At 46.6% G+C, this 16,713-nt stretch overlaps 1 protein-coding gene across 1 annotated transcript in view; it reads right to left on the bottom strand.

The window, feature by feature from the left end:
- Positions 1-9,677, bottom strand: part of ttbk1a (tau tubulin kinase 1a) — a 32,651-nt gene extending 22,974 nt beyond the window's left edge. Inside the window, exons 1-5 of the mRNA XM_041933964.1 lie at positions 9,570-9,677; positions 7,572-7,719; positions 5,389-5,462; positions 4,728-4,868; positions 4,326-4,430 (exon numbers count right to left, since the gene is read on the bottom strand). Of these exons, the coding sequence (XP_041789898.1) occupies positions 4,326-4,430; positions 4,728-4,868; positions 5,389-5,462; positions 7,572-7,719; positions 9,570-9,677 (576 nt within the window). The remainder of the gene's footprint in view (positions 1-4,325; positions 4,431-4,727; positions 4,869-5,388; positions 5,463-7,571; positions 7,720-9,569) is intronic.
- Positions 9,678-16,713: the final 7,036 nt, after the last annotated feature.

Here is a 16,713-nt window from a genome sequence, read left to right as displayed (position 1 = left end):
GAAATGTGTTAATAAAGTTATAGTGACACACCAGTGTGTTCGACTCTGACGGTGACTAACTACGCCTCAGTGGTCGGCTGGTGATGCGGCTGTGACCCCTCTGTCGCTATAGAAACCACTCACATCCCTGGGTAACCATGGAGATGATGGAGAAACGGGAGGCATGCACGTCAAAATCATAAGTCCAAAGGAACTGTAAGAAAAACAAAAACAACACTGAAACGTAAAACGATGAAATAAAACAGTCAACTGAAACTTCACAGAACAGAAATCATTGATAAAAGAACTGATGATTGGTGATCAATACAGACTGAACATCATGCAAACTGTCACTCAGGCAACTGATGTAAAAGTGCAGCAGTTCATCTGCATTCGTATGGAATTACACAGTTCAGTGAGACATGAGACATGAGATGAAGATAATAAAACTGTTCTAGAAGAGGGTCAGTCAGAGATTTATCCTGAAAGTCACAAATCTGAGGTCAAATATCATTTTCAAAGAGGAAAAGGAAAAATAAATGTGGACAAAAACGTGACATCCGTCCATCCAGCTGACGCTATAACTGAGACCACGAGCTGCACGCTGTGTAAAAAATGAGATTAATGATATTTCACGTATTTCTGATCATCGTCAGATCTCATGTTCAGGCTAGCAGCAGATGCTAACTGCTAACACGAGGACACACATTCTTACTGCTGGTTTGATGCTGTTCCTCTGATTGAAAGCTGGTGGCGCTAAGGGCCAAGAAATGCGGTCAGCCAGTGTCGAAGAGAAGACTAGCCAGCAAACGTGGACGTAAACAAAACGGCATTAAAAACGCTAACGTGTCAATCATATTAATTTATTTTCTCCAGTATAAGTAAAGTTTGATTAAAAAAAAGTATTTATGGTGTTTTAACGATTGTTTTCAGCTGAAAGTATCATCACCTTTAAAGTTGGTGTGTTGAACAAACAGTTAATTATTTCGCATCAGCAGCTCCAGAACAACATGACGATTGATGTGTTTGTGTCAGTCCAGTATTTTCTCTCTTTTAGCTCTGTTTTGGTCTCCTCCAGCTCGTTAGCTGCTAAATGCTGCTCTACGTTCAGCAGCTGCTCTCTGACTGCGTCTGTCTGCTGGTTGCTGCTCAGCAGGTCGCGATCAGAGGCTTTTTACAGCTTCTTCTTCTCTGGAAACGATGTGATGAGCGTGAAGCAGAGCAGAGAAACGAAGAGCTGAAAGTCACGATAAAGCTCCTGAAGCTGAGAGGAGCTGCAGGTTCAGATGACGACTGTCTGGAGGTTCATCACCACCACAGACACCAACACACTGTTGTTAAAGAAATATCCATCATGGCTGCTTTACATCTTCAGCAGGAACCAATGGGCTTTGACAGGAAGTCAGACAGTCAGACGGACTAACCTGTGGTTGGTTCAGATTGCACGTGAGCTTTGATGAACATAAGAAAAGAATGATGCCATGAATAAACACCAACTGCACCAACAGGACGAGTGTCAAGGCTGAGCCGCAAGCTAAACAGGGCCAGAGGATGACGATCAGCTGGAGGGACGTGGGAGAGGCCAATGAGGGCCTTCCTACCCCAAAAATATCAACCAACGACAGGCAAAGATCCATGACGCCCCCTGTGCTCAACACCACCTCACTGGGTGTACAGTGAGCCTCTCCCACGGACACATTTGAGTGCTCGGGAGTCTGGAAAGCAAGAGAACCACCGACGATGCCTCGCTGCCCAGAATGACCCGCCCAGTTTTGATAATTGGCTTTGTTTGAGAAAGGGGGGGGCAAAGACATCAGAAGTTTCCACCAGGACCAGGTTTGGACAGTTTGAGGCAGCCCAGGACTGGTAGAAACCGGCTTGATGTGGTGCTGTGGTTCAACTCACAGTGCATCATGGACATCATGGCTCTACTCTAACATCTACTCTAAGACTGATAAGGGGTCTGGGGGTCAGCGTAGAACCTTCACCAGGTCGTCCAGGAAACCTCAGAGGTGGCAGAGCGGAGTAGAAGAAGAGGAATGACCCCAGCTGGTCTCACAGAGGAGACCATCATGCAGAGGTGGTTTTGGGACACCAGAACGGACCGCTGAGCCTGGAGACGTCCACCTGACAACGACAGGGGTCTGCTCGGCCTTCATCAGACATTCAGGCCTCCATCACCTCCAAGACACGAGAGCAAAGAGCCGGAAACATCACGTCCTGTGTATCTGAAAACTGCAAATACTGCTGATACTCTGAATACTGTAGATACTTCTACTGCGAATAAAGCTGGTCACGTGACCTGATGCAGACTCTCCTATAGGCCGATGTCAGCTGGGTGGACTTCCTGTTTGATCTGATGATGTCACTGTGTGTGAGAGAGAGAACTGCTGACAGAGATGATGGAGGGATGAAAGAGAGGGAGGAGAGGAAGAGGAGAGGCAGCAGGATGAAGAGTGGTGGAGGGGGAGAGAGAGAGAGAGAGAGAGCCTGGGGTCTCTCGCCCACTGACGCATGCAGGAGCATCAAATATTCATCTCACTGCTGCAACACTGCAGGAGGAGGAAGAGGAGGAGAGGAGAGGGGGAGGATGAGGAGGAAGAGGAGAGGAGAGGGGGAGGAGGAGGAAGGAGGAAGAAGAAGAAGAAAGGAGAGGGGGAGGAGGAGGGAGAAGAGGAGAGAAGGAGGAGAGGAGGAAGAAGAGGAGAGAAGAGGGGGAGGAGGAGGAAGAAGAGGAGAGGAGGAGGAGGAAGAGAAGGAGGACTTGACAGTAAATGGAGGCAGTTCACGCACTCACTGGTCTAAAAATAGCTGAGTTCAGTCTGATAGAGAGACATTATAAACGAATGAGAGAAGTGAAAGAGAGCGAGACACTAACAGCAGTGAGACTACAAAGACCAGCTGATTACTGACGACCAATCAAAACACCTGCAGGAATTTTTTCACAATAAAAGCTTCAAACCTAAAAAATCCCCTCAAGGATCATCATGATCTTCTAAACTTCAGTTCTAATATCATTCAGTCGAATCGATAGTATGTAATCAGTGCTTATTGATCACTGACATCAGGCCTCTCACAGTCTACAGTGAGTGATCTATTGAACTAATGTGCTGCAATGCAGCAAACACGCCCCGTCTGTCTGCCGGCATGCTTTTATTATTCACTTATTTTTTTAAGCAGAGAGAAAGAAAACTGAAGCTCAACAAACAGCAAAGAAAATAAAGGTAACAGTAACCGAGTGTACGGAAGAACATTCCTGCCAAAAAAAAAACACAGATGAGAAAAAAACTGTGAAAAAACTGTACTAAAATAAAACAAATAGAAATAATAAAAATAAAAATGTTCATGTCTTAGCACAAAAAATTGAACTTTATTTCAAGGAGGAAATTAAAGTTTAAACAAGTCCGACTCAGTCAAACCCTTTTTCTCACAGGCTTCTTCAAAACCAAACATGTTTTATTTAATTTCTCTTAATTCTGTCGATCCTTTAGACAACACTAAGAAATAATTTAAAAATAAAATTAAAGAATTTAGAATATAAATCATTCATTTATGTTTTGTTTCTACTGTTTATCTGATTTCGTTCATTTTAATTATCAAGTTTTTTATTGCAGAATATAAATCAAGGCTCCAGTCTGCGACTACATTTTACAACCAGAGGCAACAAATATTCAGTGTTTTTTTTAATCAGCATCGTGTTTCTGCTGGTGGTGTTGAAACATCATTAAAATGAAGAGGAAACATTCTGCGATTCAGTGCGACCGTCAGCATCGCGAGGAATCTGATTTCAGACTAATTCACATAATAATTGATGGATAAAGAACAAAGGCACACAGATACCTGGACAGCCTGCGTGAACAGGAAGCTGAACCTTTTTATTAACTGAAGGTTTTTGTCGTATCTGGTTTTAGGGGGCGCTGCAGGTCCCTTTAAACCAGGAATATAAAATGATTTCTCTTCACTTTGTGACTTTTTCTTCTATAATGAAGCAGCACTTTGCTATTTCTGTATTGCTTGTCTGTTTATTTCCAAAGCACTCATCAGTGACACAGTTAGCATGGAACAAATACAAACGTGTTTAAACGGCGTTCTAAACGTTTGAGTCGGGAGCAGCAGCAGCTAGCAGAGGACGCCAAAATTACTAAATAACATCGAACATCTACAACGTACAAAGACATGTTCTGTTTCAGATTTAGAGACTCGTGCTGAAGTCAGAATTACGGGATCCAAAGCCACGATTGTGAAAAGATTTCTGAATGTTCATGATTGATTTTTGTGTTAGGACTGGCCCCCCATACAACGGCGGCGCTGCTGTCAGCGTGGATCTTGTCAATAAAGTTTCTTACCGGCCGGACCTCTCCGGTGGTGTTGGTGTACTGCCGTGCCAGACCGAAGTCCAGCATGTAGCACTTCCTGTAGGTGGAGGGAAGTCGGCCCATCGCGAAGTTTGACTGCAGGAACAAAACGACACAGAAACAGACGACGTTGGTTCCTGAGCAGTCAGAGTCTGAACCAGTCTGAACCAGTCTGAACCAGGTTTCAGCTGCTGGTCTTACTGGACACAAACAGATGCTTCACAGTGAGGCTTCAGCGGAGGAGACGCAGGACAAAACCCACAGAGCTTTACGAGGTGATTCTGACTGTTAGCAGTTAGCATGAATCATCTGTTTTATGTCATATATTAAAAACCCATTTTGTAATCAAGGTCAGACGGTCGCTAAAGGAAAGAGGGCGTGTCCTCAGCGTACCGGCTTGATGTCGCGGTGCAGGAAGCCCACTGAGTGGATGGCTTCGATGGACTCCAGGATCTGCTTCCCGAGCCGCAGGGTGGTGCTCATGGTGAAGGTCCCTCTGGGCTGGCTCCTCCGCAGGTCGGCCAGGTTACGACCCTGCAGCGACACACAAGTCAACGAGCCGCCGTCACTGCGGTGGCGCCTCACTTTAAACCTCACAACACGCTGAGTCGTGTGATCCTGTTACAGATCACACGATGAAAAGATCGTCATCCAGACGCCAACAACCGGATCAACATCGCTAACGTGAAATCACCAAAACTGTTGTCAGCTGAGTCAAAGTCTGCAACAACACGAAGCTCATTTCTCTTCAGCTCCATTAAAAGCTGGACCGGACCGACCGGAGCCGGTGTCGTCACCCCCGGAAACACTCGCCATCTTTATTTGAACTAATCATGAAGCACAGAGTCGTGGACTCATGAACGCCTCCGCTCTGAGCTGGACGCCACAGAAAAGGTGAGCTACACACATCAGCCTGCAGGTTCACGGAAAGATTAACGTTAATGTTCATTCTGAGCTTTATGGAACGCTAACGAGCACTCGTCCTTCACAATAAAAGCCTCCCTTCCTGTGCTGTGCAGCCTTCAGTCAGTCGGCGACTCTCACTGTGACTCACCTGAAGCTGCATGACCACGTAGTTGAATTTGTCGTTTCTCCCGCAGCCAATAAACTTACAGACGTGGTTTTTACCTGGAAAAAAAGAGAAGAGCAGAAGAAGAAAGAAGAAAAAATCTGAAACCTTCCGATCCATCCCGTCAGCTGATCATTGTCAGTTACTCATCAATCACATTAGATTCCACCTTCAGCAACAACCTCCTGCTGATTTTATTACATGAAGAAACACCGTTAGCATATTAGCATAGCATGTCCTAAATGAAGTCACATGACTCAGGCATGCTGGGGACCAGGTTGAACCTGGACTGTGTTTGTTCAGCGGTCGAGTCATAATGTGAGCTACTGGATTGTGTACTCTGTGTACTCTGTGTACTGTGTACTCTGTGCTCTGTGAGTACTCTGTGTACTCTGTGTACTGTGTACTCTGTGTACTGTGCCCTGTGAGTACTCTGTGTACTGTGTACTCTGTGTACTGTGTACTCTGTGTACTGTGCCCTGTGTGTACTCTGTGTACTGTGTGTACTGTGTACTCTGTGTACTGTTACTGTGCCCTGTGAGGACTCTGTGTACTGTGTACTGTGTACTCTGTGTACTGTGCCCTGTGTGTACTCTGTGTACTATGTACTCTGTGTACTGTGCCCTGTGAGTACTCTGTGTACTGTGTACTCTGTGTACTCTGTGTACTGTGTACTCTGTGTACTGTGTACTCTGTGTACTGTTACTGTGCCCTGTGTGTACTCTGTTTCCTGTTGTACTGTGTACTCTGTGTACTGTGCCCTGTGTGTACTCTGTGTACTCTGTGTACTGTGTACTCTGTGTACTGTTACTGTGCCCTGTGAGGACTCTGTGTACTGTGTACTGTGTACTCTGTGTACTGTGCCCTGTGTGTACTCTGTGTACTGTGTACTCTGTGTACTGTGTACTCTGTGTACTGTGCCCTGTGAGTACTCTGTGTACTGTGTACTCTGTGTACTCTGTGTACTGTGTACTCTGTGTACTGTGTACTCTGTGTACTGTTACTGTGCCCTGTGTGTACTCTGTGTACTGTGTACTCTGTGTACTGTGTACTCTGTGTACTGTTACTGTGCCCTGTGTGTACTCTGTGTACTGTGTACTCTGTGTACTGTGTACTCTGTGTACTGTTACTGTGCCCTGTGTGTACTCTGTGTACTGTGTACTCTGTGTACTGTTACTGTGCCCTGTGTGTACTCATGGAAGGTTACTGATGTCTCATGCCGTTGGTGTCTCTGTGCTTGTGGTTAGCGTTAGCTGTGAGCTAGCTGGACGCGCCACGCGGTGTCCCTGGTGATATCTTGAATTTCAGGACGGCAGCGTTGGAGGTGGACTCGTGGACCAGGCTCAGCTCTACAGACGGGTTTCTGGAGCCCACAGGGACGGCTGCTCTTGGTTCCTCGGCTCTACACTCACATCACACGCAACACGAAACCAGAACCAGCTCTTCTTCTGCTTCGTTAACTAGAAATGATCAGCAGGATCGACGGATCCACAACAGGAATGTAGAAATTTACACTCTGACTGGTTTAATACTGAGAGAAACATCTGCTGGTCTGATGAGAGTCACTTTTCCAGTTGTGTCATCCTGGACTGAAGCAGCGACACTTCCTGTCATAACTTATAATATCTGATCGCTGATCGATTAACACTCCAGAAGCCTTGAAGCCGAGCTGACGCAGGAAAAGCTGCCTCTGCCGGCCTCCGGGAATAATCTGCAACGTCGCCTCCTTCATCTCTGTAAGACCCCCCCCCCCACCTGGGACTGGTTCACTGACCCCGCACCTTCTTCCTGACAGCCTGCTGCTTTAGAGCTGCGATGATCAATCGATTCATTGATCACCCCTGATGTTTACAGACCCAACGATTAGCCAGTCCATCGTGAATGTAAACACCAGATCAGTCAAAAACTTCACCTGAACCTGAACCTGAACCTGAACCTGAACCTGGGCTGAACCTGGGCTGAACCTGAACCTGAACCAGAACCTGAACCTGAACCTGAACCTGAACCTGAACCTGGGCTGAACCTGAACCTGAACCTGAACCTGGGCTGAACCTGGGCTGAACCAGAACCTGAACCTGAACCTGAACCTGGGCTGAACCTGAACCTGAACCTGAACCTGAACCTGAACCTGAACCTGGGCTGAACCAGGTGGTGTGGATGTGTCTCACCTTGCAGCTTCTTCAGCACCGCCACCTCCATCTTCAGCACCTGTTTGGGCTGCTGGGCCGACTCCACCTTCAGCGCCACATTCTCCCGCGTCAGCAGGTCCAAGGCCTCGTAGATCTCCCCGAACCCACCCCCACCGATCTTCTTCAGCTGGGACAGAGAGGAGGGAGGGACAGACTCTGGATCAGTTCTTCTCAGTGTCACAGCATTAAAGTGCAGCTTCAGCAGGACTGGGGTCAGTTTAACAGAAGGTCCAGAACTGAAGGAGGCTTCAGTCCCTGAAAGCTGCCGTCAGTCGACCAATTAAACATTTAAACCTTTTTAATTTTTCATCCCGTCTTTATTCTCTGTTTCTCCTCGTCTCTCTCTTCACTTCTCTGCTGTCTTTTTTTTCTTCCCTTTGTTTTTATCTTTTCATTCTTGTTTTTTCAGCTTTTTGTCCTCATTTTCCTCTTTTTCCTCTTTTATTCTGCTCAATCATTCTTTCCATCTTTCTACACTCGTCACCTTTGTTCTTTTCTTTGTCGCATAACTGAAACCAGAGTAAGAAGAAAAACAGACCGAGAACAAAGTGTTGCTTCAGTTTTAAACTTTTATCCTTCCTTCCCTCCTTTTTTACTTCCTTTCTTCCTTCATCTCTTCTTTCAGTCCCTCTTCCCTTTTTCATTTTTTGTCCTTACTTTTTTCTTTTTTCTTCTTTTCTTTCTTTTGTTTTTTATTAATTTACGTTTGTCAGCTGAATCCTGTCAAAGTGTCTTTGAGCAGAACTCTGAACTGTGTGTGTGTGCATGTGTGTGTGTGTGTGCGTGTGTGCGTGTGCGTGTGTGCGTGCATGTGTGTGCGTGCATGTGTGTGTGTGTGTGTGTGTCTGTGTGCATGTGTGTGTGTGTGTGTGTGCGTGCATGTGTGTGCGTCCGTGTGTGTGTGTGTGTGTGTGTGCGTGTGTGTGTGTGTGCGTGCATGTGTGTGTGTGTGTGTGTGTGTCTGTGTCTGTGTGCATGAGTGTGTGTGTGCGTGAATGTGTGTGCGTGCATGTGTGTGTGTGTGTGTGTGTGTGTTGAACCTCGTGGTTCAGCGGAGACGTTAAATTGATCAGTGAAGTGCAAACAGCCTGCAGGCTCGGCGCTGCGATCTGATTGGCTCAGGCAGGAGCTGCATTATGTAACTTGTCGTCACAGCAGAGTTTCTGTCTGTGTCATAAACATGTTTTACACGGATCAGCCCTTTAACGAGCCGTCACACGTGCTGGAAATGACTGTTTGTTGTCTTTTTCCTTCAGCCAGTTTCAGTTCGTTTAGAGAGAGCCTCCATCACAGTCTGCTCCACCACCTTCACGTCTCACTCAAAGGTGTGTTTAGTTCAGGTGGAGGCGGGGCTGAACTGCTGAACTCCTCCTTTCTAATCTAAAGTTTTCCTTAAAAACTCTGAACAGCTCGAACCATGTTGGTGTCCTTGAATGCACCATCAGGTGGAGTTGTGAGAAGCCATCATCAGTTCAGCAGGACTCTGGTCCTGGTCTGAGAACTGAAGCTGCGGTGATCAGCTGACTCTCAGCTTCGTCTTGATATTTCTTACATGAAAATAAAATCAGAACATCAAATAAAATCGCTGACAGTTTTATTTTGAATCGTTTTGGCTTTTGTGACACGTGTTCTGTGTGTTTCTGTCAGAAGTCTGAACAACCTTTATTCATCTTTAGCTTTGTGAAGAATGTTTTGTTCTAGTAGAAGAAGAAGTTTTTTGGGTTTTTTCCAGATTATCTGTTGAACTTTTGTTGTTTGTTTGATTTGAACTTAGAATAGAATAATAAGTAATAATAATAATAAGTAGAATCATTAATATCGATGAAATAACACAAAAACTGTCTTTAAAAACAATCATAATAATTTAAAAATGAATTAAAGTTGAAAGCTTTTAAGCTGCACAGCAGAATGTGTAAACTGAGCTGGGGGAGGTGGAGGAGGTGGGGGAGGTGGGGGAGGGGGAGGTTCCTGACTCACCACTTTCCATCGGTCTTTGACCATGCAGTTTGGCGGCAGGATGTCGGCCTGCTCGGACGTCCCGTTCATGTTGGCGTTGTCCTGGAGGCCGGGGACTAGGCACTGCATCTGCCAGCCAGACAGAACACGAGCAGCTCCCAGCTTAAAAGAGCCATTTATCTGTGAGGAGGGGGGGAAGGCACAACGCTCAGTACATTCAAAGCACCACCTCTGTACTGGGAGGCTCCCAGTCTACCCACAGCCCTGTGCTGGGACAGTCACAGCAGTCCAACGCAACAACAGGCACTAGAGATGGCTGGCTGCCATTAGAAGCCATTCTTCAGCTGGATCAGGCTACAGGCCGGTGGGGGTGGGGGTGGGGTTTGGGTGTGATGGTATTTGCAGTAACTGGAGCAAATATCATGGTGCACAGGAAGCAGCCGACACTCCGCTCTCATCCCGCCCGACGGCCGTCGACCCGACCGGACCATCAGAGATCAGAACAGGCCGGATCTCGGTCGACCGTCCGAACTAACAACCGTCAGCGTGGTGCAGGAACGCGACCAGACACGATGCAGCGAGCGCCGATTCAACCCGCTCACAAACCCTTTCTGCAGGTTAAAGGGAGAGGTCCACATGTTGGGAACGCTGCTTCTTCTCTGCCTCTCTGAGAGTCAGACCACAGCACTCTCATGAAGCTGCAGCAGCGGGTTAGCTTAGCTTAGCTTAGCATAAAGACTGGAAACAGGGGGGAACAGCTAGCCTGGCTCTGTCCAAAGGTAACCAAAAGTATAGAAATGACACGTCATCACTTTACAGGGGTTCTGTGCAGGAGTATTTCCTGTTCCCAGTCAATGAGGAGAGACTCCAGGAGGTCAGCGCCCCCCGTCAAGAAGCAGTCCATCACCATGACAACACGATGCTGCGGGACAGTGAGCTTTAGAGGTGCTGGCAGGTGCCTGCTAGCTGTTTCCCTGTTCCCAGTCTTCTTGCTAAGCTAACATCTGCTGGAGGAACCACTGATGCTGATAACGGCTGGGTGTTGAACCTCAATACTTTTCTTTGGTAGACTGGAAAGTATCTTTAACTCTGAGAATCAAACTGTGTGAAATACTGAGAGCTGCTGTTCAATCAACACTCTGTTCTACAGGTCTGTCACTTCTGAGGAAGGTCGAACAGAAAAACAAAAAAAACTTCTTTCTAAAGAAAAGAAAGAAAAATGATCACTGCTGCTGTGTCTTCATCCTCCTCATGGGGGCGCCAATTTTATTTTGGAATGCAGTGATCAATAAGTTGTTCAGTAAAAGGGATTGTTTCATCACAGAAGTTATATAAGAAGCTGAACTTGGGAAAACAAGTCTGGCAGGTAGTGTACATTCCCATGTCGAGTGGCGATCCCAACAAGCTCCATAAATGAAACGGGTGGGCTGATCCGGGTTTCCTGCGCTGAGCCGGACCAGTCCGGGTCGAAGGCTGTCTGAGATCTGCGCCTGAGGAGCTTGTTGGGGACCAAACAGCCTGGGAATGAGCTGTGCCTGACCAGACGACTTCAGGGGAAATAAAAGTCCGTGCAGCCTTTACATTTTTGGAAAGACTTTGCTTTGCTGAGGTTAACGTCTGATGCCTTCGGTGGTTGTAGTAAACCTGAGCATTTCATGTGGGGAAGGTGGAATCTGGTCAAATTTAAGTCTAAATTTTAGTTTTCTCTAAAACTTGAACGGTCCTGCTCAAAATATGAAGATCAAATCCTGGAGGATCTGATTAATCTGGACTAATCAACCGTGAACGCTGCTCCTGAACACCTGATGTGGATCAGTGGTGGAGGATGTGGAGGTCCTGTTCCTCTGCAGGCCTGCACTGAGCATCACTGTCACAGCTGCTGTCTAACCTACAGTCATCCGTCAGCGTCCGTCACGTCAGCGCTCTCCTCCGGCGGCCTGAGCTGAGCTCTGGCTCTGATCTCTGTCATGAACGGTTATCAGTTTTCAGTGGATTCGTGGGGGAAATCTTAAGTTCAAAGTGATGCATGTCAGTCCCCAAAGCATGCTGCAGTGCATGCAATGCCACGGGCCGTCATCGGTGCATGCAGAGCTCAGGCGGACTGCAGATAAAATGGAGAGTGTCCGCTGTGTTTCCAGTCAGACCAGCTCCGACAGAGGACTGGACGGACTGGGAAGGAGGGGAGGAGGCTTCCCTGCACCTGCAGTGATACAGCTGTGTCACGCGGCAGCGCCATCATCGTCGTCATCGTCACCAGCTGACCAGCGACCGGCAGCTGGGAGTCACTGTAACACTGGAGATGAAGCGAAACCTGCCGCAGGCCCCAACACGCTGCTGAGCCGCCAATCACTGCGGAGGGCGGGACCGCAGAGTTCCCCTGAACGCACTGCAACAGTCTTACACAACAGCCAGCACAGGAGAGAGCTACCGGCCAATCACAGCGTCCGTACCATAGTAATACTGTAGTATAAGTACGATGTGTCGTATGGAGCAGGATAGTGTGACGCGTTGACCACACGTCACAGTGCAGCGAGGTGTCAGAGGAGCAGCTACGTACGAGATGCTGTAGTACAGAAACATCTAAGATTTATTCATCAGTAAATGTTTGTGTTCGTACACAGAAGAATCATAAAAACAACCCTGATCCCAAAGACACGAACAGGATGTGATCACCTGCTGATCCCCAGTCTCATGACGCCAAATGTGGCCCTTCAAACAAACATGTGGAGCTGAAGTCTTTCACAGGTTAAATGAAATATTTTGTTGGTTTGTTGGTTTGTGATGGAGGCAGGAGTAATACAACAGCATCATATTATAGTTCAGTGTTTCACTGCAGGGTCTCGAGAGGAACTCTGTGGTCCGGCAGCGTCTCAGCAGCAGATCAGACCGAAACATCCCGACAGACACTTTCTCTACCTTCACAGCTCAGTCTGCTCTTCTTCTCTGCAGCACCTACACATCTACTCATCTGTTACTGGGGGGAGGGGGGGGGGGGGGGGGGGGGTCTGCCAGAAGCCGGGTTTGCATCATTCCAGTTTTGATCTGATGAAGTCAGTCAGAGCTCACCATAGTTCTGAGCTCCCGGAAAACCTGACGGCTTACAACAAATCCTGAGCGGGACAAAACCCTTCCTGTTCCTGTGTTAGCCTACAAGCCAAAACAGAGGGCACAGTTAACCAGGAGGGAAGAGGACCGACCGCTGCAGGCTTGTGACATCACAGGGGGCGGAGCCTTCGTACACCAGGTGAAAGAACGGCAGCTTCAGACCTGAACAGAACTGTTTGACGTGAGGCCACTTTCACCAAAACACCGTCAGTCCGCCGTTAGCTCGCCGAGGCACGAAGGAACGTCCTCAACAAACCCCGAAACCGTGCTGCTCGCCAGAGGACGAAGTCCGATGACTCTGAGGACGCCGACATCTGTCCGCCAATGTTTGCTAAAATAAGAGATTTGACACATCTGTGCTCCGTAAACTACGTCTATATTTCTGATTTTCACTCGTGTTCGTGAAATACTTCGTGTGGATTTTATAAAACATTAAAACCGTTGAACTGCGCTAACCGCTAACACGCCAGCCAGCCGGGAACATGCTAACACCAGCCGGTCACAACATCTCTGAGCTTCCTGTGTGGTCTGAACTGAACTAACAGCTGTTTGCCTGCTCACTTGTTAGCTCGGTTGCTAACGAACAGGACAACGAGCTCCCGCGGCCGCGTTAGCACGTTAGCCTCCTGTCGGCTAACTGCGCGCAAACGCTGACGGAGGAGCTTCAAACTGAGCTCAAAGTGTTTTGGTGAAGGTGGAAAGAAGAAGAATAAAAATCAGTTTCACGTTCGTTATCTGAGTCCAGATGTCGACGCAGAGTCCGAACACTCGCGTCACAAAGATTCAAAAACACCACAAGTCACACATTCAATGCAAAGAAACTCTGCGAACATGTAATAAAGAATCCATCGTCAGCCGGCAGCGTCCCGCACTTTGTGTTTCGTACATAATTCAAGCTGTTAGTGAGAAACTTTATTTGTACAATAATCCATAAAGACAGGAAGGTGATCAATTACGTAATAATTAAAAAAAACGAACTAAATGTGTCAAATAAACTTCAGACACAAACTTAAAGAAGCTCCTGATTTCATTTGACTCGTTTTGTTTTGTGAATATTTGTTGGATGTGATCGTTTACGGCTCTAAAGTTTCTCACGAACAGTTTCAGTTTTGTACGAAAAACATTTCTGAAAAAACGTAAAAATGTTTTTACATCAAATTAACAAAAAGTGAAAAAAAACTTTTCATTTCTGACTGACTGACTTGTTCTTTGGCTGTTTGACGGTTTGTGAATGTTTGTTCATCTGAACGTTGAGTCGTTCATGTTGCTGCAGAGATCAGAGGCTCATCATCATCATCATCACCATCTTCATCATCATCATCTTCATCATTCTTATCATTCTGATTCTGTTTGAGGATTTTTGTAAAAGCAGTGAAGCTGAGCTGAATTCATCATGAATGAATGTTTCAGCGACACTTCCGCTCTGGTCCAGGTCTAGACCCCCGCCCCCCCATCCCTCTCTTCTTCTCTGCATCACCCATATTGAATCTTTTCTCTCTGCAGTGCACTGTCATGGGTCCCGTGTGCGCATGCGCACAATCGCATCCTGCTGATCAATAAATCTGACCCGAGTTATGAATCAAAGATCATTACGGGGACACAGCCCTGATCGGTCCTGGTCTAAATGAGCCCTCATTCTGATCAAACATCTCGGTTACGGATCAATAATTTCACTTCCGTTCACGCATCACTGCGGGACACACACACACCCACTGATCTCTGTAGTCCGGGCCAGATCTGGTCCGGATCAGGCCTACCTGGCGCACCGTCCGCTCCTTTTCCGCCTTTTGGGAATCTTCATCTGGGATTTTATTTCGGCACAAAACGTCCTGGTCCAGAAAACCCACCGTTCCTCTAAAAGGGGGCCGGGGTTGGGCCTCAGACTCCCGCAGGACTAAACCACCATTTATTTCTCCTCTATAAGTCCCCGATATCAAACCAGACCAGGTCCGTCCTCAGGCCGGCCGTCCGGTGCAGAGCTGACTTGCTGCAGGACTGGGACGCACCAGGTCCACAAAGACACAAAAAACGGATATTATTTCCCCTCAGAGTCCAGGAGCGCTCATCAAAAGCCCGCTGCTGTCCGGGTCCGGGTCCTCCTCCGGTTCTCCGCTGCTGCAGCTGAGGAGGAGGAGGATGCAGACTGATCCTCCTCCTGCTGGACCGGATCCGGGAGTCAAACCCGGGACAAAATCAGATCCAGAAAGCCGGCTGAGGCGGACCCGGGCCGGCTGTCAGAGGCGGTCTGTGGGTGTCAGGTTCTCCGGCTCCAGCCTGTTTGTCCGCACTGCAGCTCCGCATCCACCCGCGTCAAACCCGCGTCACCCGACACCATCACAACATCCGGTCACTGATTTCATAATAAAACTCCTGAGCGCCGTTTTACTACTTTCACTTAATTTACCTGAAATGTTGTTATTCTTCCTGTTTCTGTGATCAGCTGTTTGTTGGCTTTAGTTCGACTCGTGTCGCGTTTTTCTGCCTGACAGCTTCACCGTTCAGTGAAAAAGCAGTTTGAGGGAAATTTAACCTGAACAGCTCCATCATCAGTCAGTCTGATTAGTTGTTTAAAATATTACATTTAGTTCAGTGAATTAAATTTAAATTTGTTTGTCTTGTCAAATTGTCAAATATTACTCCTAAAAACAGATATTCAGTTTACTGTCAGAGACATTTAAAAATCAAGCAGCTTGTATTCATGTGTGAGAAACAGGAGAGACGACTGAACCTCACAGATAAATTACATATCAGGATCGTTTCTGATTCATTTTTGTTCAGATTTTATTTGACCTGAAGCTTCAATATAAGAAACGAACATTTCACCTTCAAAGTAAAAGCATACAAGCTTTAGTTAATGTGACATTTCACACAGATGGTGTTTGGATGCTTTTTGTCCACAAACCTTCAGTTCAGTGAAGTTCAAACCTTTAACGCTACAAACAGGAAACTGATTTTCTGTTTCCTCACATCAGCAGCACGCAGTCTGCAGCTTTACGAGCTGTTTGCTTCCAGTCTTTTTAAAGACTTTTTACTCCACTTCATTTTCTCAGCTGACGTCTTGATGTTTTCCAGTGATTTAACTGGGAAAGTGAGACATGATGCTGGACTGTGTCACACTGGTTTAAATGGTTTCTGCAGTTTTACTTCATTCACATCTGAAGCTCAGACAGTCGGAGTTAATAATGAACGATGATCTCATGAGCTGTGAAGCCTTCAGCTCCATAAACAACGGAGATTAGTTTCACATTAATCTATTAACAACATTCACTCTGTACGACCAACTAATGCATTTCCTGTTTTGCTGCCCTCTGATTGGTCAGGGTCCACTTTGGTGGACAGGTGTGCTCTGTCGGCCAATATAAACGCTGCTGCACGGTTTGGAAATGTTACTTTTACATGATCACATGACATCAATGTCAAACAGTGTTTATAGTTTCTGATCACACCTGCAGCAGCTCCACCTGCAGCCGCTCCACCTGCAGCCGCTCCACCTGCAGCGGCTCCACCTGCAGCGGCTCCACCTGCAGCAGCTCCAGCAGTAACATGCTGCTCTAACATTGATGCTTCAGTATCAACAATTTAATAATGTCTCATAGAATCAGAGATCAGGAGACATTTTACTGCACAGACAGTACTGTTACTGCATGAAGCTGAAACTACTGCTGTACTTTTACTGCATGAAGCTGATAATACTGCTGTACTTTTACTGCATGAAGCTGACAACACTAATAATACTAATAAAAACTGTCTTGTTGGAGTCTCTCGTTGGCAATATTTTCTTTTCTTCTTTGAACTTTTCTCTAAAGCACCGAAATAATCCAACAAAAGTTAATTCATTTCTTTTAAAAAGACTTGTAGAACTAATCAATAATTATTTGCTGCAGTGTAAAATATAACATGATCATCTTATTAAATATTTCAAATCAGCTCCACCTTTATCACCATCAGAAAACTGTGTAATGAGTAAGTTTACTTTGATGCTTTAAGTACATGGTTTTGATGACACTTCTCTACCTTTACTTGAGTAAAACTTTGAATCCAGGACTTTTAGGTGACAAGT

This window comes from Chelmon rostratus, chromosome 3 (genome assembly GCF_017976325.1).
Source record: "Chelmon rostratus isolate fCheRos1 chromosome 3, fCheRos1.pri, whole genome shotgun sequence".
Classification (NCBI taxonomy): domain Eukaryota; kingdom Metazoa; phylum Chordata; class Actinopteri; order Chaetodontiformes; family Chaetodontidae; genus Chelmon; species Chelmon rostratus.
Note: the sequence above shows the minus strand (reverse complement) of the source record. Positions and strands in the feature narration are given on the sequence as shown.